Raw genomic sequence first — 26,716 nt, 5'->3', positions numbered from 1 at the left:
ATCTTAAATTGCAAAAGGTGCACCCTTGCATCTCTAGATGTAGACTTGATATTTTTTAGAATCCTAGCCCACACTCCCTCCTCCAATACCAAGTTTAGATCTTTCTCCCATGATCTCTTGAGCGAAGTTGAGGCTCGGTCCCCCAGACTCTGAATTAGCAGGGAGTAATACACTGATGCCTCATGGCCTTTTCCAAATGCAGTAATCACTTCTTCCAGAGTATCTGCAAATTTAGGGGGGTGTATACTACCCCCCAAAATATTACAGAGCAGTTGGTGCAGCTGTAACTACCTAAAGAACTGAGATCTGGGAATCCTAAAATGTTGAAACAAATTTTCAAAAGATCTCAACATTCCACTCTCATATAGGTCACAGAGTGTAGTTACCCCCTCACAATCCACTCTGATCAGCAGAAAGGGTACTTATTAATACATCATTTTGGATTCTGCCATATGCTCGAGGCAACATTTAAATAAATGTCTGAATTAAACACTCTGGACACTTTTGTCCATTCTGTAGCATAAGATCTAAAAAATTCAGTGGGATCAGCCATCTGGCCCCGAAGCCTTACCTGTGGGCAAGACCTTAATTACCTCGTCAAGCTCCTCCAAGGTTATCTCAGAATCAAAATAATTTTGTTTTCAGTTTAGGGAGTTCTAATGGTTCCACAAAGTTTTTAATATCTTCATCAGTAGACGAAGATGTGGAACTGAAGAGATCAAGATAGAATTCTTTAAAAGCATTATTTAAATTAATGGCCGTGGTAAATATTTTGCCACCAGCAGATTTCACTGAGGGAATGGTAGAAAAAAACTCTCTTTGTTTTATATATCTAGGTTCCCTGCCTTGTTCCCCAACTCAAAGTATGACTGTCTTGCCCTGAATAGCCAAAACTCCACTTTCTGCAACAAAATAGTATAATATCTGTATTTTAATCGGGCCAAGTCTCTGAGGCCATCAGACAACATTTGACGCTTCAAATCTGCCTCTGCATTTTTTATATTCCTTTCCAACTCCATGAGTTCTCATGCTTTGGATTTTTTGATGAATGAGGTATAGTGTATGATCCGACCCTTAAGAACCACCTTAAGTGCCTCCCAAGCCATGCCCACAGAGGACACTGAGGACCAGTTGGTCTCCATATAAACATTGATTTCAGCCTAAACATTTGATAAAATTCAGGATTTTGCAACAGGGATACATTAAAGCTACATGATTTTTTTCTCTCTGTATATGGCAACAACTCTAAACTCAACAGGGTTTGATCTGAGACTAAAATGTTTCCAATTGAGCAATCAATGAGAAATTAGGGACTTACATATAAAAACAAAATTTTCAGCTTCCTGCAGGGAAAGGTGTGTTAGAAACACTATATCGTATTTTTTACGTTTAAGAAAATAAATAACTGTTATGAATATTACGAGGGCAGATGAGGAGTGAGGATCTAAATGCAGCTTCTTTAATGACAGAGGAAAAGGTGAACAAGATAACTAAAAATAACTAAACAACACAGGGAAAAAACAAAACATCCACGAGGGGACAACAAAATATAAACATGAGAAACATCGACGAAGGGCAAGGCAGGAACACAGTCAAGGACAACCATAACATTAACATTAGACGACCGACAATGAATGAACAAACAACAGGGCTTAAATACAGAAGGATTATGATTAAATTACATACAGGTGAGAACAATGACACTGGCAGTGATGAGGGCAGGGGATTATGGGAAGTGTATTTCGGGACAGGTGACAGGGGAGAAACACAGAGCAGACAACGGGCAATCGTGACAATAACATTCCTTCTTTTTATGGGGTGCCCTAACCCATTCCCATTCCACGTGGAGAGAGATAATCTACTCATATTAACATTTTACATAAATGTTAGAAAAAATGGATTGTGTATAAAAAATAAAATTATAAAGACCACATTCCCCATTAGTGCAACATACAAACCCCGAACTTGCCCTGGAGCAAATAAAAAAATACAAATAAAAATGTGCGCATTAACCCCACGCAAGACAGTGCCAACAGTCCATAAACACCTATGAGAGCCCTTGTCACTCAAGCATCACTCAAGCTTCTGTACAAATTTTGTAAGATAGAATTACACAGCAAAAACTAGTCTATAAAACAAACTCCAGTCCATAAACTGAATAAACACAAAAAAAGTGTAGATTCATCCTAGCGGAACCAGCAATAATAAAAAATATATACAAAAAATCTTATAATAAAAGAAATAAAGGGGCTGTTCAATTCTTCGGGCATTCAAACGAATGTTCAGTGAGCCGATATATGAGTGCAACAAAAGACCCAATCACTCCAATTTCCTGCAAGAGATATTCCACAAAACAAACTCCAGGCCACAGGAGGCATAAGCACCAAAAACTTGCAGATTTATCCACAAGCTGTCCCGAAGAAATTATATTACACAAAACAAATTCCAGCTGCTAGGTGGAACCAGTACAAAATGAAACGAAAAAGGTGCCAGGCTTCCTTGGACAGTCGAGTGAATGTTGGAGAGTGTCGGTTTACTATGCAGCAACATGAAACTCACAAAATGACTTACTCACTCCAATGTCTTTATGAAAGACAATACTTTCTGCGGGCATGTAAATATTTGCGGCCATCCTTAGTATCTATTCTCAGTTTGGCTGGAATCATCGGTGCAAAAGCGATCTTCCGCTGATGTAAGAGATTCTTGCATTCCTTGAATTGATCACGTTTCTCTCTTGTCGAATTCACCAAGTCTGGAAACAAGAAAATGTTGTGAATCTTCCAAGCAAGCTTTTCTTTACTTTTCGCCTGGTGTAACACAAGATCTTTATCGGATGATCTCAGAAAATTGGCCAAATTTGATCAGGACCTGTCTCCCTCAGCCGATCTCCGAGTCAGGACTCTGTGAGCTCGCTCGATTTCCATCTTATGGCCTGTTATGTCAAGCAGACTCTGGAAGAGCTCATCTAGGAATTTCACAATATCTCAGCCTTCCTCATGCTCAGGAATTCCAACAATTCAGACGTTGTTTCGTCGATTACGATTCTCCAAATCCTCCAATTTTTCCCAAACACGTTCCAAATCCACCTTGGTTGCTAGCGAATTAGCAGCTAATTCCCTCTCCGATGACTCCAAATAATACTTCCGATTCTTGACAATCTTGTAACCAACTCAGAGAATTTAGTCTCCATGGAAGTGATCGATTGACGTATTACAGCCAAATTCTCCAAGTCTGCAACAACCTTCTTCAGCTTTGCCGACACATCATCAATTCGCTCCGGATTTCTTTCAGTTCACCATCCGAATTGTGTCCGGGGCTTACGTAAGTGTCATTTAATGTCTCCAGAGCCAGATGATTTTACGTTTTTTTTAAATATTGCCTTCCTAGAACAATAAAGTATCAGGGTGTAACGAATCTCACCGGTTTATGACACAAATAGTAATACAACTAGCAAAGTGTGCAGAGCTCATCTTTCACATGTCCGCTCCTTGCATGGTGTCACGTGACTCCCCAATCTGTTTTAAATTTTGTAAATAAAATTATATGCTGATACAGCATTACATTACAGACATTAACCCTCTGGGGTCTGAGGGTATTTTGGGCCCTGGAGAAGTTTTTACATGACTTGACTTTCAGTTGCTTAAAAACATATTAATGGCTAAAGTCTAATTACACTGTATTCAGCAGAAACTGGGCAACAATAATATGTGAGCAACATGCATGTACAGGTTTGTATTTTTGAGAAAATAATGTTTATGCTTGGTTTTTGAAAAAACAAAAATTTTAAGTCACTGAAATGAGGTCATGTAACACATACTAAACATTTGTCCACAAGACGTTTGAGAACTGGATCTTGTAGCCTAGAGTTTTTGTTACAAAATGATGTGAAAATCATCCTGATCACTCATATAGTAATTTAACTTTTGTAAGACACTTTTAGTGTTGATAGGTAATATGAAGGAGGCGTGAACTATCATGAATATGGATGTATTTCACACCTGAGGATACAAAGACCCTCCCCTGGGCCTATCAATGAGGGATAGAGAATGAATGTGAGGAGACTTAATGATCAAAATCAAGTTTTAAGTTAAAAGAAATAATCTGACTATATATTTTCTTTACATAAAGACTTTACTTAATTTTAGACCTACACTACCATTTAAAAGCACTCTCATATCTGCGATTCGCAAGATAAGGTAGGATCGGGAAACTAGTTTCATGACACACTCTTTAGGAAACTTAATAGCCAAATGAATATCGCATTAAAATTGCCATTAATCACAAATATTGCTCCAGCCCTACTGGAGTGGGCAATCTACCTTTTGTTAAAGATTTGTTAAAGCTTATATTATTATATATTATTTTATTGACAGTTTTGGCATGAACCATGATGGCATCGGGAACTCCTGCGGGACCAAAGGTTACGAGACAGCCAAGCTGATGGCAGCCCATATCACGGCCAACACCAACCCGTTCTCCTGGTCAGCCTGCAGCAAGGACTACATCACCAGCTTTCTGGAGTAAGTGGAGCTTCTCAGATATGTATCGAAAGGTTTAACAAACCAAATGAAAAGAATCCACGAAAGCTTTATGGATCTCATTTCAGGGTTGACGCCATTGTAAGGGGATAACTGACTAAAAGTGACTTCACTAACTTCTCGGCAGTCAGTGACACTTTAAAGCTTAAAAAAAGAACCCAAAAGTATCAACAGCCAATATAACTTGTGTGGCATATTCCAAATATTCTGAAGGCATATAATTTTAAATTATTTCTCTTTCACGAGTGCATGAGAGAAGATTTCGAGAAAATTTTTAGTGCTAAACAACGCATGGCCTTGTTCTTGTACAAGCCTGTTAATGTACTTGATTTCAAAAAGTTTGTTAATGGCTACTGTAGATGGTACCATGGAAGAGGTAATGTACAATGCAGACTTAGGCTAGTGAATTGTTAGTCTGATGGTAGTCGAAAGTAAAGAATAGTGGTTACCATGGCTGTCAAAAAGTTTTCCCGGTGAATGACCTCAGGGAAGAAGATTAACATCAGAGCCATCGCTAGCATCACAAGCTTTATCATCGTGTGCCAACTTCCCACACCAACACAAAGAAATTGCTTTGGATACACTCCCTGTTGTATAATCACACCGTATCATCTGAGAACTTTTGGATTAAGGTTGAATACTAGCCTTCCTTTTTTGGATTTGCTTAGCACAGAGCAATTAATCAATAATGGCCCTTCTCTGAAATCTCAGGTTGATGTAATCTTTGGCAGTAAAACAGCTCTGCTACGATAATGCTAGACTGTTATTACCACAACATCCCCCCTTTAGCAGATTGTGGATGTGTGGCTGGATCTTTCCTCGCCAGTAACCAATTTTGGCTGTGGTGTCGACCTCATTTCAGTGTACTTGCTCGTGCACGTAGGAGCTTCCATGAAAGAGAGAGGATTCGGAAAAATAGTTAATAACTGTTTAGACTACTGTTTCCAGGAGTCATAATTAGAGGCCGATATATAAACAGGTCAATAAGTCAGCTGGTATTTGTCCATTTTGAGATTAATGTAAAAGTTAGAGGCCGCTCACACGAATTTGTTTTTGCATCCATATGCAGTGTTTTTTTCATTGGTTTTCTATGTATAAAATGTGCTAGATGAAAGGAAAGTCTCTTTGAGCCTTTGGGAGGATCGGTGGGGGGTTTATTGTGCTCCCCTTAAATCATCTGATGCCCCCGGTCCAACAGCAAAACACGATCAAGATCTTGTCCTAGTACGCCCTTGTCACTTGGTGTCCATGTTCGTAACACCTAAGGGCAGCCTGTGGAATGCTATTTTTTATGGATACAAAAACTGCTCCTATCTACTTGAATGGGAAGGACTTGAATATCTCAAATGTTTGTCAAGAATACAATCAAATTACATATTTAAAATCAGCAGTCAAATCTGACAACAATGGCGTAATTCTTTTAACTTTTCAAGTAGTTTTAGTGAGTTTTTAGTAAATATTGTGCAAAATAAGGGTACATTTCTGCCATGTTTAAAGTAATTTTGGCAATGTCTTATATTTGCAGTCTTATTAATTTTGGTAATAAAATGGCCATTTACCACCCTGTTTCGAGATATAATGCAAAGAATTATTGTAGGGTAACTTTCTGTAGTTATTCAATTTCCAATAATCATATATACTTAAGCAATACCACACGAGCAAGAGTGCGATATGGCCCTACATCAGTACTGCTGTGATTCGGCCGCAGGTAGGTAATTACAGCAGTGCTGTGATGTAGGGCCATATAGCACAATGGCGAGTGTGATATTGCTTATATACAACAGTTCAATGAACAAGTACAGTTAAAGTTAAACCACATTTGTGCATGGAAATACTTTCTTACGCGACGAATCAGAATCTGCCGTTGCTGGTATATGATGCGTCCAAGCCTCCATTAGTAATTCAAAAAGTTAACTTCAGAAATAGTATCACGGCTGGATGTGTGTGTGTGTGTGTGTGTGTGTGTGTGTGTGTGTGTGACAGAGAGAGAGAGAGAGAGAGAGAGAGAGAGAGAGAGAGAGAGCGAGCGAGAGAGAGAGAGAGAGAGATGGCTCGTGTGCAATCACCTGTTGCCACACCCAATTAGAGATACTGTCAGCTTTTTCAGTGGAAAATAGATGCCCAAGCGGGGGTATTCCACTCTATTTTGCGGTAGCTGGTACACAAGAGTCATTCAATATAGAAACAGCGATGTCCTCCGCCATTTTAAACAGTATGTATCTAATGTGGAAACTCTGATAAAAGGTAAGCACTTGAATTCTGTAATAAATCAGTCTGTTGTGTCTCTCAGCATGAGCCTTAATCCTGAAGTTGTTAATTTAAAGCCGTTTAAAGCTATTTCCTAGCTTTGGTAATGTATTAGTAATACAGCGATCACAGAGCGCAGTTCTATGTAACGGATTCACTTTACATCACCAACTGGCTCATAATACACACAAAAAATATCTTTTGACACCACCTGCTGGCTAACATATGTCATTTCAAAAATAAAGCCAGTAACTCCTAACAGATACACTTTAGTTTAGAACAGCATGAACGCGGAGTGATACACACACAGTGAAGTGTCTGAGTGCTGATGCTGTCACACCATCAGATCTCATGGAACGTCTCTCGTCCAATCAGATTCGAGGACCGGAATTAACTGTGTTATATTGTATATATATATATATATATATATATATATATATATATATATATATATATATATATATATATTCCCAACTCCACCTTTACCCTAGGTATCTTGCCCCCCGTAATTACCTCCTATTAATAGTCCCGGGGGGATACTTCAGAGCTCGAGTTGAAGCTGCTTCTTCGAGCCCCACCACCGTTGACAGCAAGCCAAATAGGTTTAACCTTAATAACTTTTTATAGATTGGTTATACAGAATGACAATTCTGTAATTTTTGTATCAAACCCTCATGTCATTTCAAACCCCTATAACTATTTTTCCTCTTTGGAGCACCAAAGACGATGAAATGAAGATTGTACTAGTAGCTCCTTTCCATGCAATTTTGTATGTGACTCATGCAATATATTCCAAGTCTTCTGAAGACAAATGGCAGCTTTGTGCAACGAACAGGCCACAATTTAAGTCATTATTCAGTGATAATCTTTTCCTCCATCGAGCTGTTCACCGCTGCAAACTTATCATTGAGTCAATGAGCTGAACTCAAGAACCCGCCTAATTCTCGAACAGATCATTCAGACCCAAACTGGTCTCAGAATCAGGTTACTATACCTTTTTCAAAATTATTTTTATGTGGCTTGATGTATGTATTGTGGCAGTTTCCTGCTCTGAAAAAACAAAATTGTTGGATTTATTTAAAATGTACACATATCAGCCACAACATTAAAACCACCTGCCTAATATTGTGTAGGTATCCCTCATGCCACCAAAACAGCACCAGCCCTCATCTCAGAACAGCATTCTGATATCATATTCTTCTCACCACAATTGTACAGAGTGGTTATTTGAGTTACCATAGACTTTTTCAGTTTGGACCAGTCTCGCCATTTTCTGTTGACCTCTCTCATCTACAAGGCATTTCCGTCAACAGAACTGCTGCTCACTGGATGTTTTTTGTTTTTGGCACCATTCTTAGTAAATTATAAAGCCTGTTGTGTGTGAAAATCCTAGGATATCAGCAGTTACAGAAATACTCAAACCACCCCCTCTGGCAGCAGTAATCATGCCACGGTCCAAATCAAAACAATTTCCCCATTCTGTTGGTTGATGTGAACATTAACTGAAGCTCCTGACCAGTATCTTCATGATTTTATGCACTGCACTGCTGCCACACAATTGACTGATTAGATAATTTCATGGATGATTGTTGGTGCCAGATGGGCTGGGTATTTTGAGTTCGTGAAAGCACAGTGGCAATCCAATCCCATTGAAGGTTTGTTTTTTGACAGCTCAGGTCGGGGAATGTGTCTGGAAAATGAGCCTCTGAAACGAGACTTCCTGTATCCCACTGCGGCTCCAGGGCAGGTGTATGATGCAGATGAGCAGTGTCGTTTCCAGTATGGTGCTTCCTCCCGGCAGTGCAAGTATGGGGTAAGACGGCTGCAGCACACTTATGCTCTTGGTGAGATTTGGTGGCTTGACCACAAAGTGTGTTTTGCAATTTGGGAAGGAAACTGAGCAGTGCAACTTAGACCTTAATGGAATGTTCCGGGTTCAATACAAGTTGAGCTCAATCAGCAGCATTTGTGGAATAATGTTGATTACCACAAACATTTATTTCAACTCATCAATACTTTTCTAAAAAATAAAAACATAGAGGTTACAGTGAGGCACTTACAATGGAAGTGAATGGGCCAATTTTTGGAGGGCGTAAAGGTAGAAATGTGAAGCTTATAATTTTATACAAGCACACATTAATTCTTCAGTTAATAATTAATGTGTTATTTGAGCTGTAAATTTGTTTAAATTGTAATTTTTACAGAAATTGTAGGTTTTAAGGGTGTTGACCTTACATCGTCATGGCAACGAAGTTGTAAAATTGGCTATAATTACACAGAAAAGGTTAGAAAGTAATTTTATCTCAGTAAAAGCATGTTTACATGCACATCCTTTATGTCTTGTGGCTATACTTTTTAAACAGTGAGTATTTTTATTTTCATTCACTTCCATTGTAAGTGCCTTTTTTTTTTTTTAAAGAAAAGGAGGGACGAGTTAAAATAAATTTTTGTGGTAATCAACATTATGCCACAAATGCTGTCGATTGAGCTTAACTCTTATTGAACAAGGAATATACCAATCAGAACATACATTATGTTTAATAGTCACCTATGTGAATTTCTGACCAATGAGATTTCATTGTGGGGGGGCTGGTGGCAAACAATAAAATGTTTTGAACAGACAAACATTTCTGAATAGATTTATCACTTGTCGCTCTGTCACATTGCAATGATTAGCACATTGAAATCTCATTGGTCTAAGATCCTGCTCCTCAAAATAAGTCTTTATCCTTTTGATATTTCATTCAAAATATTCACAAAAAGATATCCTTTAATGTGTATCAATCAATTGTAAACTAAACACAAGTTTTATCAGAAAACGAATATTTTTGTCAAATATATGTGTGGCACAATTATTGGCACCCTTTTATTCAATAGTTTGTGCAACCTCCCTTTGCCAAGATAACAGCTCTGAGTCTTCTCCTATAATGTATAATGAGGTTGGAGAACACATGGCAAGGGATCTGAGACCATTCCTCCATAAATAATCTCAACACATCCTTCGAATTCTGAGGTCAACATGGTGGACTCTCCTCTTCAGTCCATCCCACAGGTTTTCTATGGGGTTCAGGTCAGGAGACTGGGATGGACATGGCTGGTCAGTGAACCATTTTTTTGTTGATTTTGATGTGTGTTTTGGATCATTGTCTTGCTGGAAGTCCAGGGCCCATTTTAAGCTTTCTGGCTGAGTTAGTTAGGTTTTGATTTTTTATTTGTTGGTAATTGATAGAGTCCATGATGCCATGTATCCGAACAGGATGTCCAGGACATCTGGTATAAAAACTGCCCCACAACGTTATAGATCCACCACCATATTTAACCGTGGCCATGAGGTACTTTTCCATATGGCTGCCTCTCTGTGTGCGCCAAACCCATCTCTGGTGTTTGCTGCTAAAAAACTCTATTTTTGTTTTATCTGACCATATAACCCATTCCCATTTGAAGTTCCAGTAGTGTCTGGCAAACCAAAGAAGCTTGAATTTGTTGTTGGATGAGAGCAGAGGCTTTTTTCTTGAAACCCTCCCAAACAACTTGTGGTAATGTCGGTGATGTCTGATATTTTTTCATACTTTCTGACCCCAAGATCCAACAAATTTTTGCAATTCTCCAGCTATGATCCTTGGAGAATTTTTGGCCACTCGAGCAATCCTCCTCACCGTGCTTGGAGACAATATAGACACGCACTCTATTCCAGGTCTATTCTTAAGATCTCCATTTGATTCGAACTTGTAAATTATTGGCCTGATTGTGGAAATGGGTATTTTCAATGCTTTAGCTATTTTCTTATAGTCATTTTCCATTTTGTGAAGCTCAACAACCTTTTGCCGCTCATCATAACATTGTTCTTTGGTCTTACGCATTGTGATGGATGACTAAGGGAATTTGGCTTGTGTGTTACTTCATATTTATACCCCTCTGAATCAGGAAGTCATGGCTGAACAATTTCATGTTCTTAGTCACCCAGGTGTACTAAAAAAGTAAATTTTACTCATATAAATTTCTAGGGGTTCCAATAATTGTGGCCCACATATTTGACAAAAATATTAGTTTTTGATAAAACTTGTGTTGTGTTTGCTATTGTTTGATATCCATTAGAAGATATATTTTTGTGAACAATAAAGACATATTTTTCACAGACTTCTAGGCACATATTTACACAACTTTATATTAAAGGAACAGTTCACCCAAAATTAAAACTCTGTTATAATTTACTCACCACCATGTTGTTCGAAACCTGAGATTCTGTTACTTCAGGCAGCAAGTGTGGACAGAAGGATTACTTGTTGCTGGAAACTGGCGAGGCCCAGTGTAATACAGTTAGTACACATCAAGTGCAATCAAAAACTTGATGCTCTACCTGCAAGTTTAAAACTTTGTGTGTATGTACTAAAGTCTGAGGGCTCAAGAATCAAGACTCAAGACTGCTGCTTAAAGAACTCAAAGGAGACATGATGCCAGAGGTCAAGCAGTTATTTTTTACTAATGAACCAGAGGAGACAAGCCAAAGGACATGATGTGATCTGCAGGAAACAGAAGAAATCTCTGATATATGGAGCAAAAATATGGAGCGTGGTGTCTCATTTGGACTTGTTAAGTGTCACGGTCTCGTGTCGTCCGCACCATGTTTCGTGTCATCCGCACCGTGTTTTCTGTTTCACCCAGCACTGATCCCGTTCTCTGTCACGTTTTCCCTGTTGTCCGCCCTGAGTCTCACTGTCCGTGTGTAAACTTCACTTCCCGTCTTTCCCAGCGCTGTCACAGCTTTATTGTCCGCACCTGTTCGTCATTTTGTTATCACCATGTCTGTCCATTTAGACCCGCTGTTTTCTCCTTCCCCTGTCGATCGTTGACGTTACATGTCTCCGCGTATGTCTGATCCTGACTCTCTCTGTTCGTGTTCCCTGCCAGTCTGTCTACCCGCTCGTGGCCCTGTTATCCGTCTGTCCGTCCGAGGTTACCCTGTTGTTCACCCTGTTGTTCTCCGCCCTCCGTATTCTTCAGTATTTGGTTTGCCTTTTTTCCCATTGTGGATTTTGATTTGTTCCTTTGTTTTGTTTCTTTTATGTTAACTCAAATAAAGCCGCACTTGGATCCACACCCCCGTCTACCTTCTCCTATTTCCACACTTCATAACAGAAAATGGACAGACACGGTGATAACAAAATGACGAACAGGTGCGGACAATAAAGCTGTGACAGCGCCGGGAAAGACGGGAAGTGAAGTTTACACACGGACAGTGAGACTCAGGGTGGACAACAGGGAAAACGTGACAGAGAACGGGATCAGTGCTGGGTGAAACAGAAAACACGGTGCGGATGACACGAAACATGGTGCGGACGACACGAGACCGTGACATAAAGTCAATATCGTGTTTAAGTTTTTATAACATTTGCCCTGATTGTGAGGACATTTTGAAAGCTTTGTGAAAAATGGATGATAGCAATCTACTGAGATTATTTTCACTTCTTTTTGAGGAACCAAATTGAGGCTGCCAATTTGACATTCCCTTGTAGTAGGTCACATGGGATTGTCGAAATCAAAAGTAATTGTTTTATAAGTACCTGAGAGGATCCTCGTCCACAATTGTTATTATCGTTAACTAAGATGAAAACTAAAATAAAAATAAAAACTTAAATTGGAAAAGCCACATGGTGGTCACACCATGTTGTCACATGGTGTTATCGAAATTAAAGATCATTCTTTTATTAGCACCTGAGACTATCGTTAATGAAATCTAATGCGAAAACTTAATGAAACATTTTATGTTAACTGAAATAAAAATATAACTAATATCACAAGAGCTGAAACTAAACCAAAATACATTTTCATGGCTCCAAACCAAATAAATACAAATTTATTTTAAGTTTAAATATAATGTAGTTTAAAATGTTAAACTTTTACAACCTGACTTGAAAATGCCATGATAGAATGATAAGAGTAGATGGCCCTGAGAAATTTAAAGGGACAGTTCACTGCAAAATGAAGATTCTGTCATAATTTGCCTCATGCTGTTCCAAACCTGTATGACTTTCTCCCTTCCCTGGAACACAAATGGAGATGTTAGTCCCTCCATTCTCTTTCATTGTATAAAATGAACTAATGAAAACCAAGTGAAAACTAAAATAAAATGAAAACTGGACAAAATTTTAATTAAGGAGAAAAATTGAAAATAACTTAGAAACCAAATTCAAAACTAAAAATAACCATGGTTGGCACACATATCTTTCAACAAAAGCAACTAATTAAGGTTTGTTTCTTTGTCTGCTGATTTTGGAAATCATAATGATTTTCCCAAAAGAATAACAAACTTAAGTATCTAAACTGACACTGAAGAAAAAAAGAAAAAGAAAAAACACAGGCAGCCAGGAAAACTAATGAACAATAAGGAATGGCGCTCTGCTTAGTACAAATATGTGGCTTTGCTTTCTGCACCAGAAAAGAATTAAATTACCAGAGATTACAGAGTTCTTTTGTTTCATTAAGAGATATATCCGACAGTGGATGAATGCAAGCCAGAAAGAGAACCCTGTAATTTCTCTCTTAAGCTCATAACTGTGGGATACATCAGCATGGAAGACGGTCAAGTAGAGAAGCCTTGCATTCTCTTGGCTTACATTTAATACTTCACGTATCGTCAGTGGATTCTGACAATCTTTTTTTTCTGCCAACCATCTGTTTAATAAATACCTTTGGAGAATTATAACCACACAAATGGACCAAAAGCTTGCATTTGTTTTGAAAAAACTGTTACAGAGAGATAACTACACACCCAGGGGGTGGATGAAAAATTAGAGACCTAAAAATATATCAATTTCAAAGACCTAATAAGGAGTAGAGCCAACTTTTGCCATGAGCACAGCTTCAATCCTTCTTGGAATGCTGCCATACAAATGTGTGATATACAACTGTGCGTAGTTGGATTTTACCATTTTTTTCATGAAAGAAACCTTGAGCCTGGAGGGCTTTAGGGATGAAGGGGGTGGAAATCTGTTTCTAGATCTATTTCCAGAACTTCCTATAAAGGTTCAATGATGTTTAGATCTAGTGACTGGGAAGGATGTGGAAGGCTTTAGACTTTATCCCGATGTTTATTAAACCGATCATGAATTTGGAATCAATTTGCAGCATATATGGGGCCATTATCACACTTAAATATGGGAAGATTATAAAGGAAAATCTTTTGCAGAACAAGTGTTCATTTTTACATTGTTGTTTTTGTCATAGTTTTAGTCTTTTGATGAAACGTCATGGTTACTGTTGTAACCTCCATTCCCTGATGGAGGGAACGAGATGTTGTGTCGAATTTAGTGGCACAAGGGATCTTTCTTGAGAGCCTCGCATACCTCTTAACTTGAGAAAAGGCCAATGCGAAATTGACAGACTGAATTTGCATGTCCCGCCCCCGGACATATGGGTATAAAGGGAAGCGGGCGTGCGTATGTCAGTCAGATTTTTGAACTGAGGAGCCGAGAATAAGGTACGGCCATTTACAGTGGTAGGTCTAGTGTCGTGGCAAGGAGGACACAACATTTCGTTCAGTCCATCAGGGAACGGAGGTTACAACAGTAACCATGACGTACCCCTTCTGTCACTCACTCAACGTTGTGTCGAATGTAGTGACAAAAGGGGTCCCATTTAAAACCACCATGCACTAGACCGTGTTACATGAACTGATGACACAGGTGCAAGAAGGCTACTGCGTGCTAGAAGCAACTGTATCAGCCGCATGCAACCCTCCCCTTACACCCCCAGAAAAAGGTGTCATACAGACCTTAGGTTCCTAGCACCCCTAAGGGGGGAACAGGTGATATGACTATTATGGGAGCAAGCCAGCCAGCCGCTGCCTTTTCTCTCTCTATGTGTCTCGCATAGAGCGTAAAGAGGCTGGGGCTATCTTAACGCTATGAAATGCGTCAGGGAAGGCGATCTTTCCCGATCCTATTCTTTCATGGGGAAAAGACCCTGCGGAGACCACATCCTGCCCAGGCTAGTGGTAGGGCTCAGGCCAGGATGATATGTCATCAATACACCACGTGGGTTGTCAAGCCACACGTGGGAGTGGCGCGGTGGTAGGTCCTACCTGATGAGGGAGGAGCTCTACAAACACAGTGTCCGGGGCAGAGGGACTGCCCAAGGGAGACGCGGGTCCGCTGACAGAGGGACCGTACAGTGGAAAATACATCACAGGGAGTTGCCTGAAGAGGGAATTAGGCCCGTGGAGCCCTACCCAAGTATAGAGCACTTGCGGCAACGAGGATGCCACACTTCTCATCGTGTGTGCTCGAACCCGCAAGTGGGTGGGCACGGCCTGGGTCTGGTAGGCCAGTTAGAAAGCGTCAACTTCCCAGTGAGCACTCTAAGGAACCTGATAATCAAGTCATGCTTAAGGACTTGCCGTCCACTGCGTCGTGGTGGGCTGCGATAGTGGCTACATACACCTTCAAGGTGGAGGGGGACAGCCTCCCCTCCAACCTCTCTTGCATAAATGAAAGCACTGACCGAACTGCACTCTCTGCGGGTCTTCGGACAAGGAAGAACACCAATTCGCTAACAAGCACCACTTTAGTGAGTAAAGTTGCCTGGTAGAGGGAGCTCTGGCTTGGTTGATCATGTCTATGACCGCAGGTGGTAGGTCACTCAGATCTTCCGCGTCCCATCCAGGGACCAGACGTGGAGGTTCCAGAGGTCTGGGTGTGGATGCCAGAGTGTGCCCCGTCCCTGGGAAAGAAGGTCCTTCCTCAGGGGAATTTGCCAGGGAGGTGCTGTCGTGGAGTGGTCCTGACAGTTAAAAAGACGTGTCCTGAAATGGACGTTGAACGCATACTGTGTATTGATCTTTTGTGAGTGAAAATAAAACTCTTTTAGAGGAAAATTCTCTTTTAGGAGAGAACACTCTTTCAGACAGAAGCGCTTTCGAAGCACCCAAGGGCATGGACATGCAAATTCTGTCAGGAAGGTGCTTATAATTTGCTACCCATCCTCATATTTTCTTTATATAGCACCAAATCTTAAGAATGCCTCCACATGCTAGCATAAGCGTGCTCAAGTTTTTTGTCCAGACTCTTGGCCTTTAGAGCACTCCACAAATAATGTAAGCTGCAGTAATAGATGAAGAAATCCTTAATGCTTTCCCCCAAAAATGAAAATCAGTTTATACTAGTAAATCAGTAAATAATGGGAGATATTTGCTGTAAAATACCCCTTTAATTTACAACTCAAACCAGAACTGGCTCTGAAAAATGTTTGAGTAGTAATTACTTTGGTTTTATTGGAGTTTTTTTTCATTTTTTCATTTTTATCTTTACCCTTCACTCTCAACATAAACCCATCAGTTCATGGGCCTTGTTGGTCAAGCGTACCCCTCTGACCTTCTCAGCATGGGCATCTTGAATGGGTCAGCATGAATCCTTATTAAAACCAGCCGCAGAGTTTGAGCATTTGCAACCTGAGAGTGGCAGTTTGCTGCTTTATTTAATCTGGATGGACTGGCAGCTGAGTCTTTTTTTACTGACCTGGGGTCAGTGGTGTGGCTCCATATCATAACTCTTTTTCATGGGGGCACTTCTGTGTCCTGTAAATCCTGTGAAGTTCAGGCTTTAAAGGGAACCTAGTGGACTTTATTGGGAAATCTAATGCAAAGTTCTACAAAGCTATGCCTGAAATGTTTGGAAAGCATTATATCTTCCTACGGTCAACCTTTAGACCTCAAAACCTTGTAATATAGTTCCAACAGACTATGTGAAAAGCAGTGTTTTGATACATTTATGTAGACATATAGTATAGGTGGCTCTATTTTTGTGACCACGCTAGGCTCAGTGCTACGTGCAGTGACGCATTGTCTAATCCAATTTTTGTGAGAGCTACCTGTAAGGTGATTCTAGCATACTTTTACTGTACATACAGCTATCTTAAAGCTATCAGATGCATTGGGGAAGGTGGTCTTTCCCGGTCCTATTCTTTCAGGGGAAAAGACCCTGCAGAGGCCACATCCTGCCCAAACTAGTAGGTAGGTAGGGGAGGTAACATGTGACAAATACACCATGAGGGTTGTGAAACCGTACGTGGGAATGGCACGGTGGCAGGTCCAGCCATATGAGGGGGGACTCTACAAGCAAGGCAACCGGGGCAGCGGGGCTGCCCAAGGGAAATGCGGGTCCGCCGACAGGGGGACCGTACCGTGGGAAATATATCACGGGGAGTTTGCCTAAGAAGGGAACTAAGCCCGTGGAGCCTGACCCCAGTACAGAGCACCTGTGACTCGTGAAAACATGCTGTTATTGTTACAAGGGGTTATTGTCACACGGTATGTGCCATGGCGCCATGTCCATCTCGTGACTCGAGTCTGTAGCCAGTGCTGAAGCGGTCTCATATGCATCAACCGGAGCGGCGCGACCGCGGCTGAGGATGCCATATGCCCCAGGAGCCTCTGGAAATGTTTTAGAGGAACCGCTGTGCCGGGCTTGAATAGAGCGAGGCACCTGAGCACTGACTGAGTACGCTCGTTGGTGAGGCGCGCTGTCATTGACTGAGTCTAACTCTATGTCGAGAAAATATATTTTCTGAACCGGGCGAGCTTGCTCTTTTCCCAGTTGACCTGAAGCCCTAGACAGCTGAGGTGCACCTGGTCCCTGTGAGTGCCAGGATGAGCCAGTCATCGAGGTAGTTCAGTATGCGGATGTCCACTTCCCTTAGCGGGGAAAGAGCTGCCTCTGTGACCTTCGTGATGATGCGGGGGCAGGGACACACCGAAGGGGAGGACCTTGTACTGATTCACCTGGCCATCGAACGCGAACCATAGGGAGGGTCAGTGTCGAGGCAAGATGGAGGCGTGGAAGTATGTGTCCTTCAGGCCTACCGCCAAGAACCAATCTAGCTATCGAATGCAGTAAGCATGTGTTTCTGCGTGAGCATTTTGAACGGGAATCTGTGCAAAGCCCGGTTCAGAACTTGCATGTCCAAGATTGGTCGCAACCCACCACCTTTTTGGGTATGATGAAGTAAGGGCGGTAGAGACCCTTCTTCATCTCGGCTGGAGGGACGGGCTCTATCACGTCCTTGAGAAGCAGAGTCGTGGTCTCTGTTTTCATAAAGCTCTGGCTTTTCTGCCGTGTACGGAGGTGGAGCGAATACCACCGAAATGAGGTGGGAGCCGGGCGAACTGAGTCGCGTGGCCGAGTCGGATGGTCCTGGCCAACCAGCGCGACGGGTAACTCCGCACGAGGGGCACTAACTGGACGATTGCTATTAAGATAATGGAGCAGATAATAGCGCGTCGGGAGGCAGAAGAGCATCCCGAGGCTTGGGTGCTGAGAAAAGACTCAAAGCACTTAACTCCCTCCACGCACCCAGCAGGGGACGGGTTAGAGACCCGAGGTCCCAGAGAGGCATCTTCGGAACTCGTCAGTGCCGCCTGCGATGTGCTCGACGCTGGGGCTGAGAGATGGGCCCGGGTTGAGGCAGAGCCCTCGGCTAGCAAGCGGGACACGCTGGTTTGGCAGCACTGCAGCAAGATCTGCCATCTGCTTCTTCACTGCCGAAAACTGCTGGGCGAAGTCGTCGACTGTGTCGCCGAAGAGGCCAAGTTGGGAGAAGGCGCATTGACGAGACAGGGGCATAGTACCGTGGGCTGCCCCGCCATCCAGGGTAGTGAGAGTGGACGAATGGAGGGGTCGGTTCTGGGCAGTAAAAGGTGCCAAAGGTAAGTGCACTTCCGGGAAGAACGGAACCGGGGGCAGCCCAGACGAGTCATCAGCATCAGACGCCGCTGTGATGCTCTCCGATGCAGCGCCGATGTCGGTGAGACGAGCCGCACTCATCCCGAGCTCGGACGGAAGCAAGCAAGCGTGCCTGGGGGCGGGAGGTCGTGGGGATTTACCCGGCGAAGCCAAGCCCGTCGTCATCCCCAAATCGTCTTCATCGCCAGCCGGGTCGTCCTCAATCCCGTGGGAAGAAGGAACGACGCGGGGAGCGGCTGAAGTGGCTTTCTCTCATGAGAAAAGAAAGCCAGCGACCGCAATGTTGCCATGGCTATGTTCTCGCACTGAGAACATGAACCATTCATAAAATGCTGCCTGCATGTGATCGCAACCCAGGCACGCGAGGCAGCTTTTATGACCGTCAGAAGTGGAGAGAAATCAACCGCATCCAGGAATTACACAGAGGCAGAAAGACATTTTTAAAAAGACGCGTCCTGAAAAGGACGTTCAATGCCTGCTGTGTATTGCTGTTTTATGAGTGGGAACTCAACCGCTTTTAGAGGAAATAAACTCTTTTTAGGAGGAGAAACACTCTTTCAGGCAATGAAAGTGCTGTTGAAGCGCCCAGGGGCGTGGACTGCACAGCGTGCAGAGAGAGAACGCCAGCTGGAAATGCACCGTAGATCCAACAGCAGTGCTTATCACCAGTAGAGGTGAGTTGAACAATGGTGAACTCAGCTTACTGTTGCACAACTTTTCGGCTCCGAAGAAAAATTATGACTGACATTCGCTGCCCCGCTTCCCTTTATACCCGTATGTCGGGCGGGCGTGCAAATTCTGTCTGCCAACTTGACATTGGCCTTTTCTCAAGTTCAGGAGGTACGTTTGGCATCCCAGGAAGATCAATTGTGTCACTTCATTCGACACAACTTCGAGTGAGTGACAGAAGGGGAACATGATTAACAGTCACAAAAGTTATGCCATATTACAACCAGTGTTTAGACATCACACTGAGGTGAATAAAATATCAGAAAGTATTGTCAAAATTGGTAAATGTGCTAATCGCTTTTTTTCGTTTTTTAATTAATCACATGCACTGATGCACAAATTTTGACAGCTCTAGTTCAAATTATAGTGTGGATTCTGATAGTTGAATGGATGAGTGGCAAAATGTCATCAACAAACAAATAATAAAGCTCAGATGCTTCTGACATATTTTGTGACCACCATTTTCTTTTTCCATTAAAACAAATGTTTTATTGTGAGTAATAGTAAAAAATAAACTCTTATTTTATATTTTGTTTTGTAAATCAAAAATTGTGCCAATCGATTTAGTGTAAATTTTGCTGAAAATAGTTGGTCTTAGTTGTTTTAACCCTAACCTAACCTTAAAGGGGCGGTCACACTACATTTGCCCACCATTCACTCCCATTCAATCGCATCTGAATGCAGGAGACCAGAAACACAGCATCATGTGAAGAAACTTCATACAATGCTTTCTATCGTAAGTTTAAATTCGGTGAACTCTGAACTGCAAATCCTTACGAAGAGAGGACGCGTGACCAATAGAAAATCGAAACGCCACACGCTGACCTCTTGGCTTAATCCAAAGAATACATATTTTAAAGATGAGAAAAGTTTTCCTGAGAAAACAAGTTTGTCTACACTAGTAATTTATATTTGTATAGCACTTTTCACAATACACATAGGTTCAAAGGAGCTTTATAGAAAATCATGCTTTGTTGTTTGAAAGCCCCCTGTGAACAAGCTGAAGTGACTGTAGCAAGGACAAATCTCATTTCAATATTATTTAGCAGTGAAAAAAAAAAAAACTTGAGAAGACCCAGACCTCTGGTTTTACGATATATGTACGAAATATAATATTATTTAATGGCTTAAGCAAAAATTGACTGGCACACGTAATTTTTTTGCCCTCTTCCCCATTTCACTTTGCTTGTTAACTTTACCACCATTATTACCAGCTTATTACATGTGTGCAAGTGTTGTCCTCAAAGCTGTTTACATTTTGAAGTCAAAATCATATAATTATAAGTCTCAAGTAATTGTGGGTTTCTTAAGTTTTTTGAATAAGCTGTTTTTTGATAGTTATGACTCATAACTTACAAACTTCTTGCTGTGCATGTCAAGCTCAGTGTCGGAAGGAAGAGGCGGCTGTTAAATTTACTGCTGCTGTTTCTGCCTCAAAAATCCACCAATTTGCGTGGTGATGTTGGCGTAAATAAAATGATATGCTTAATGTACTGCACCAGGCTGCACCACTACAGCACCACTGTTGTTTGGCAAATTCGACAAGCTGTACCGCTACAGGACAATCTACTTGCCGTTTACCATTGATCTTCTGCCTATGTACTCTAAGTGAGCACTCATCGCCGGCTTTCATGGAAGGAGACTGTTTCGCAGCTCTCAATGTTGCACTGATTGGTTTTAATTACACTATAATGTGTTTGTTTATATATCGTACAATGCATATAATATTGCATAGTGAGCGTTGTGTCATATGATACAATATTTTTACACCCCTATATATATATATATATATATATATATATATATATATATATATATATATATATATATATATATATATAGTAGGTTTTATAGTATTTAATCAGTGTTTTTGTCTAATTTTCCAGTAAAAATAAATGAACTTCTTTGAAAACTTATTAACACAATTTAGCTTCTTAAGTAAATAGTTTTTGTTTTAGAGGATATCTTGAATTAAGTTTATATTTCTTACATAATTGGCAACCCTATCTTGTTTTATGCACAAACCTCTCTAAATTAAGTTAGACTCATGCTTAAAACAAGAACAAATATAATAATAATAATTTGCCCATGCAGTAATGAAAAAAAGCTCAATATCTAATTTTAACGTGTAGAACTTGTAATACAAAACATGTATTAGTATATGTTGAAATTAACATTAACCAAGATTAAAAAATGCTGGGGAAAAAAACATTGTTCATTGTTGGTTCATGTTAACTTATTTAGTTAACCAATGTAAAAAAAAAAAAATAATAATAATTTAATAGTGTTTCTGATTATAGTTTACGTCAAGGAACCATTCACCTATGAAATACAAAAGGAGATGTTTGACAGAATGTTAAGGACTGACAGCCTCAGTCACCATTCACTTTTATTGTATGGAGGAAAAACAAAGATGCAATGAAAATTTATATTCTGCCAAACATCTCCTTTTGTGTTCTAGAGATGACAGACATTTTTTGAATCAACATAAGGGTGAGAAAATGATGGATTTTTCAGTGAACTGTCCCTTCAATTCATGTCCATTCCTCAGCTATCTTTTGGGAATTGGTGTATTCTGATCAACTTGCTTTTGCCTTCTTTCCTAGGAAGTGTGTAGAGAGCTCTGGTGCCTTAGCAAAAGTAATCGCTGTGTCACCAACAGTATCCCATCCACAGAAGGAACCCTGTGTCAAACCAGCAGCATTGAAAAAGGGGTAAGTCGCTCAACATCTCTTGAATTTCCCATTTCCAAGCTGGTTAGTGCTGATTTGGTGCTAATCTAGCTGGTGGACCAGCATAGCAATGGGTGTTAGAAAGGTTATGAAATGCCAGGTAGGCATCCCAGACTGTGTAAAAATGACTTTGAAAGTTTGGGTAAGAGAATGGCTCAGGATGTGGCGCTTGGCCCTTCTGTGCCCATTTGGGAATAAGAAAGCCTATTCCCAGTGCTCACTCATGCATGCAGCGTTTGGGTCATCAGTTCACATTTCTGCTGGCCCAGGTTACACAGACAGTTTTAACAAAGATTACAGCAGCCATTGTCCTCACTTGTACGATGGCTCAAGTGGAAGAATGTGAGAGGACCATGAGCTGTCGGCCTTTGTTACCATTCGCTCATCGGATCTATTTACTGCCAAGCTCATGTGTGTTGTCTTGGACAACCAGCGAGCCCCAGGTTGAACCACTGTTTTCTTTTTAGCGGGTGGCGCACTTTTGTCTGCCCCTGCCTGGGTCAGCATCAAAGAAATATGAATGTCAGCCATTTCTCACCCAGCGTGTAGTGGACTGGAGGCCCTGCCAGCATGAGAGAGAGCGAGAATGAGATGGAGAGAGGAGTAAAGGGGTGACCACACATGCTACTGCATGTGTTTTCCACTACAAGCACTGATAATTAATTTTTTACATTGTAAAGAATGATTGTAGAACACTTTAGGAAGTACTAGAAAGTGTTAGTTTATGATGTGTCACCAGGGACAGGTTTATGATTTCTGAGGCCCCAAACAACCGATCAACCCAGGGACCCACTTCAAAAATGTTTGCTTAAAAAATAAGATAACATTTATTTTAAATCATAATTTTAAATTCATCCTATCAGCTGTTGTAGCCAAGTACATTCAAAATGTTTTCTGAAACATAAAAACCTAGTTAAATTAATGAATTAAAATTTCAGTTTTCCACAATACAATGAAAAACAAAAACTATATTTACCTTACTCTTTTTATGAACAGGGTGTGTAAAACCTTCTAAAGTTTTTATTTATTATTATTATTATAAGTCAACAATTATTAATTGTTGTCCAGTTTGTCATTATAATTTTATACAGTATTATTCCATTACTTTATTTATCAAAATATACCACAGTCACGTCGTCTTTGAACACAAACAAACTTTATTGCTATTCTAAACATAAATCTAATCTAACACATATATACATGAGACAGGTTGGTGAACAGAGTGACAGAATGTGAAATAAAAGTTCAGTACAGTGAAAATGAACTTTATAGAGTCTGTTGACAATACCTTAAGAACCATTTATCCTTCTTTGAGTCTACATCAATTTGCTATCAGATTACTCAAATTATTTAATACACCAGCATTTTGATCACAATATTGGACATGTTCTTGTGTGTTTTTATGGTGTTTCCTTGCATTCTTTGTGCTGCTTGGTTCTTGGCACTTGGTCGACAGTTTGTTCTGTCAATGTTTTGATCTCTGTATGATCGAAGTTGTTGTCTGTATGAATGATAATTTTGAAGCGAGGCCATAGAGAGTGATGAGTTTCTTGGGATGTCGAGACCCAAGCTTCCTTGGCTCCTTGGTCCCTCACATGGCGAGGGACCTGGCTGTCAGCGGAGCGACCAGACGAAGCATGTGCAGGCAGAAGAGAGGACGAAGGAGAGACAAGAGAGGCAAGAGAGAAGAGAGGATGAAGAGACGAGAGACAAGAGAGCGTGTTCTTCCTGTTTGGGAATATTTGAACTGAAATTGGCCGCATCCCCAAAGGTGTCCTGCACCAATCAGAAGTGACTTTTCAGAGTCACATGGTTAACTGGGCTGTCTTTTCCGACAATTGAGTTATGGTCCTTTGTTTCAGAGTCTTAGTGCATATTTAATAATGAGCTTTTATATCTTGAGAATGGTACAAGAGACATGATATTTGTTGTCATCAGATTTCTCTTCATACACCAGTTAACGCTTACATACTAAACATGACAACCCCATTTACTTTTTTTAATAACTGTTCTTGTTCATTATACACTAGTTTCATAAAAAATTTATAATTTTCCTGCCTCCAATATAATACTAATTAGGGCTACCAATTGTTACCAAATGTTTATACAATTAATTACATAGTATAGTAGCCTGTCGTGATCATTAAATAACTGTCTGATCGCGGTTATTTGAGATAACCACGATTATTGGGCATTTTTATTCCAATCACATTTTAATGCCCAAAAATGCTAATATAATGTATAAATGCCATGAACGGCACATTGAACTGAATGTATAAATGCATTCAGTTGAACTCCTAGTCTGAGCGTCACTTAGTTGTACCACGGACGTCAACCAGCTCCTGTTCAGGATATGCTGAGTGAATCCGGCCAGGTCTCCTAAGAAATCAAGTTGGTCCGGTTGCTAAGGAGGGTAGAGTCACATGGGGTATCCTCCTCGTGGTCACAATTAGTGGTTCTCACTCTCAATGGGCCGGATGGTAAGTTGTGCGTGGATTGCGGAGAGTAGCATGAGCCTCAACATGCAGAGTCCCTGCGGTGTCATGCACAATGAGCCACGTGATAAAATGCACGGATTGACGGTCTCAGTAGCGGAGGCAACTGAGACTTGTCCTCCGCCACCCGGACTGAGGTGTATTAATGCACCACCACGAGGACCTACTAACTAGTGGGAATTGGGCATTCCAAACTTGGAGAAAAGGGGATAAAAAAATCAAATCAAATAAATAATTCAATATTTAATGATCAAATTATAAATAGTTATATATAAATAATTATTATATATATTATACAAATAATAATTCAGATTATTAAACTAAATTACATTATTGTGGCAGACAAGTAAAGCATTTATAAGACAAAATGTGGCTTTAGAAAACAATATATTTATTTCCAAACACAGATTTTTAGGTCGCTGTGTGTAGTTAAACAGATTGAAACTTAGAAAAAATTGTGTCAAGACTCCTACATTCAGAATTGCACTCCATCCAGCTAATGTTTAACTTCAAGAAGTGTCCTCATCTTGTGCTGTTGCTAGTGTCGAGTTTCACTTCCTGCCCCCTGCAGAAAACAGGTGGTACTTCAAGCTTAACCCTTTCATGGGTAGGTTCTAAATTCCCCTGAATGTCCCACAGAGTGGGACTCTCAACTTTGTTGGGGTGCCGTGTGCAACAGGCACACAGCTGCTGGTTCCTGGAGAGGGCCCCCGCTGCATTGGCACATCAACTGCCTAGAGTTGCTGGCTGTATTCCTAGCCCTGTGGAGGTTTCTCGTGCTGATTCGGGGTAGCGTACATAAATCGGCAAGGCGGCGTGCATGCCACTCATATCCTGGGCAACCTCATCATGATAGCGAACACGCTGTTGGACACGTCTAGCTCAGCGGAGAGTGGAGGCTCCACCCCCAGGTGGTCCAGCTGATTTGGGACCGGTTCGGCATGGCACAGATAGATCTCTTTGCCTCCCAAGACAACTCCCACTGCCCGCTCTGGTACTCCCTAACGGGGGCCTCCCTCGGGACAGACGTACAGGCACACAGCTGGCCCCGGGGGTAGTGCAAGTACGCATTTCCCCCAGTGAGACTTCTTGCACTGGTGCTGTGAAAGATCAGGGAGGATGGGGAACAAGTCACCTTAGTGGCTCCTTACTTGCATACTCGGACTTGGTTCTCGGATCTCACGCTCCTTGCAACAGCTCCTCCCTGGCAAAATCCCTGGAGGAAGGACCTGCTTTCTCAGGGATGGGCCCAGACCTCTGGAACCTCCACGTCGGGACGTGGAAGATCTGAGTGACCTACCACCTGCAGTTGTAGACATGATCAACCAAGCTTGAAGTCCCTCTACCAGGCAGTTTTATGCCCTAAAGTGGCGCTTGTTTGCAAATTGGTGTTCTTCCCTGTCTGAAGACCTGCAGAGATGCGCAGTTGGGTCTATGCTTTCATTCATGCAGGAGAGATTGGAGGGGAGGCTGTCCCCCTCCACCTTGAAGGTGTATGTAGCCGTATATTTCGGCCCACCACAACGCAGTGGACGACGGTAAGTCCTTGGGTAAGCACAACCTGATTATCAATATATAAATTCCCAGAAAGGTTTTCATGTTTTTCATGGCCACACAAAAATAACTCTTTCTTATCCTTTAGCTGAGATTGAATTGTTAAATTGATGTTGATTTACAAGCAGATTTATCATCTCGCAAGAATGTACACAAAAGTTTATTTAAATAAAATATGAACACATAACTAATCTAAACAAAAACATACACACGAAACACTCATACATGGGAAAGGGAAAATTGAAAAGTTATGAAAAGTTATGAAAAGAGTCACTTAACCATCTGAGGAACAATCCGTTTCTTAATTTAAAAGCACCTTTGTTACAAAGGGGTTTTCCATGTCTTATACTAAACCTACGTTCAGTTAGCTACTGGTACGATACTTGCAATTGCCTTGGCTGTTGAGAGAGAGTGCTGGATGCAGTCGCAGGAGAAAGGCTTGATGGCTCCTTGGGTCAATGGCATTGCACATGGTAATGAGGTGTTGAGGCCTGCCGGCCTTGCCGGCCTCAGGGTCGGACCAGATGGTCCCGGTCCCACACAAACAGCAGAAGAGAGTCAAGGCAAAGAGCCAAGGGAAAGAGAGTGAGTAAGAGGCGGGACATGTCTTTTAACCCTCTGGGGTCTGAGGGTATTTTGGGCCCTGGAGAAGTTTTGACATGCCTTAACATTTGTGCTTTTTTCAG

General features: G+C 41.2%; 1 protein-coding gene across 1 annotated transcript in view; it reads left to right on the top strand.

Moving 5' to 3' along the window:
* LOC127636241 (A disintegrin and metalloproteinase with thrombospondin motifs 6-like) overlaps positions 1–26,716 on the top strand; it is a 121,696-nt gene that overhangs the window by 36,455 nt on the left and 58,525 nt on the right. The window contains exons 9-11 of the mRNA XM_052116688.1: positions 4,374–4,520; positions 8,457–8,598; positions 21,856–21,963. Coding sequence (XP_051972648.1) covers positions 4,374–4,520; positions 8,457–8,598; positions 21,856–21,963 — 397 coding nt within the window. The remainder of the gene's footprint in view (positions 1–4,373; positions 4,521–8,456; positions 8,599–21,855; positions 21,964–26,716) is intronic.

The sequence above is a fragment of the Xyrauchen texanus genome, chromosome 43 (assembly GCF_025860055.1).
Source record: "Xyrauchen texanus isolate HMW12.3.18 chromosome 43, RBS_HiC_50CHRs, whole genome shotgun sequence".
Classification (NCBI taxonomy): domain Eukaryota; kingdom Metazoa; phylum Chordata; class Actinopteri; order Cypriniformes; family Catostomidae; genus Xyrauchen; species Xyrauchen texanus.
Note: the sequence above shows the minus strand (reverse complement) of the source record. Positions and strands in the feature narration are given on the sequence as shown.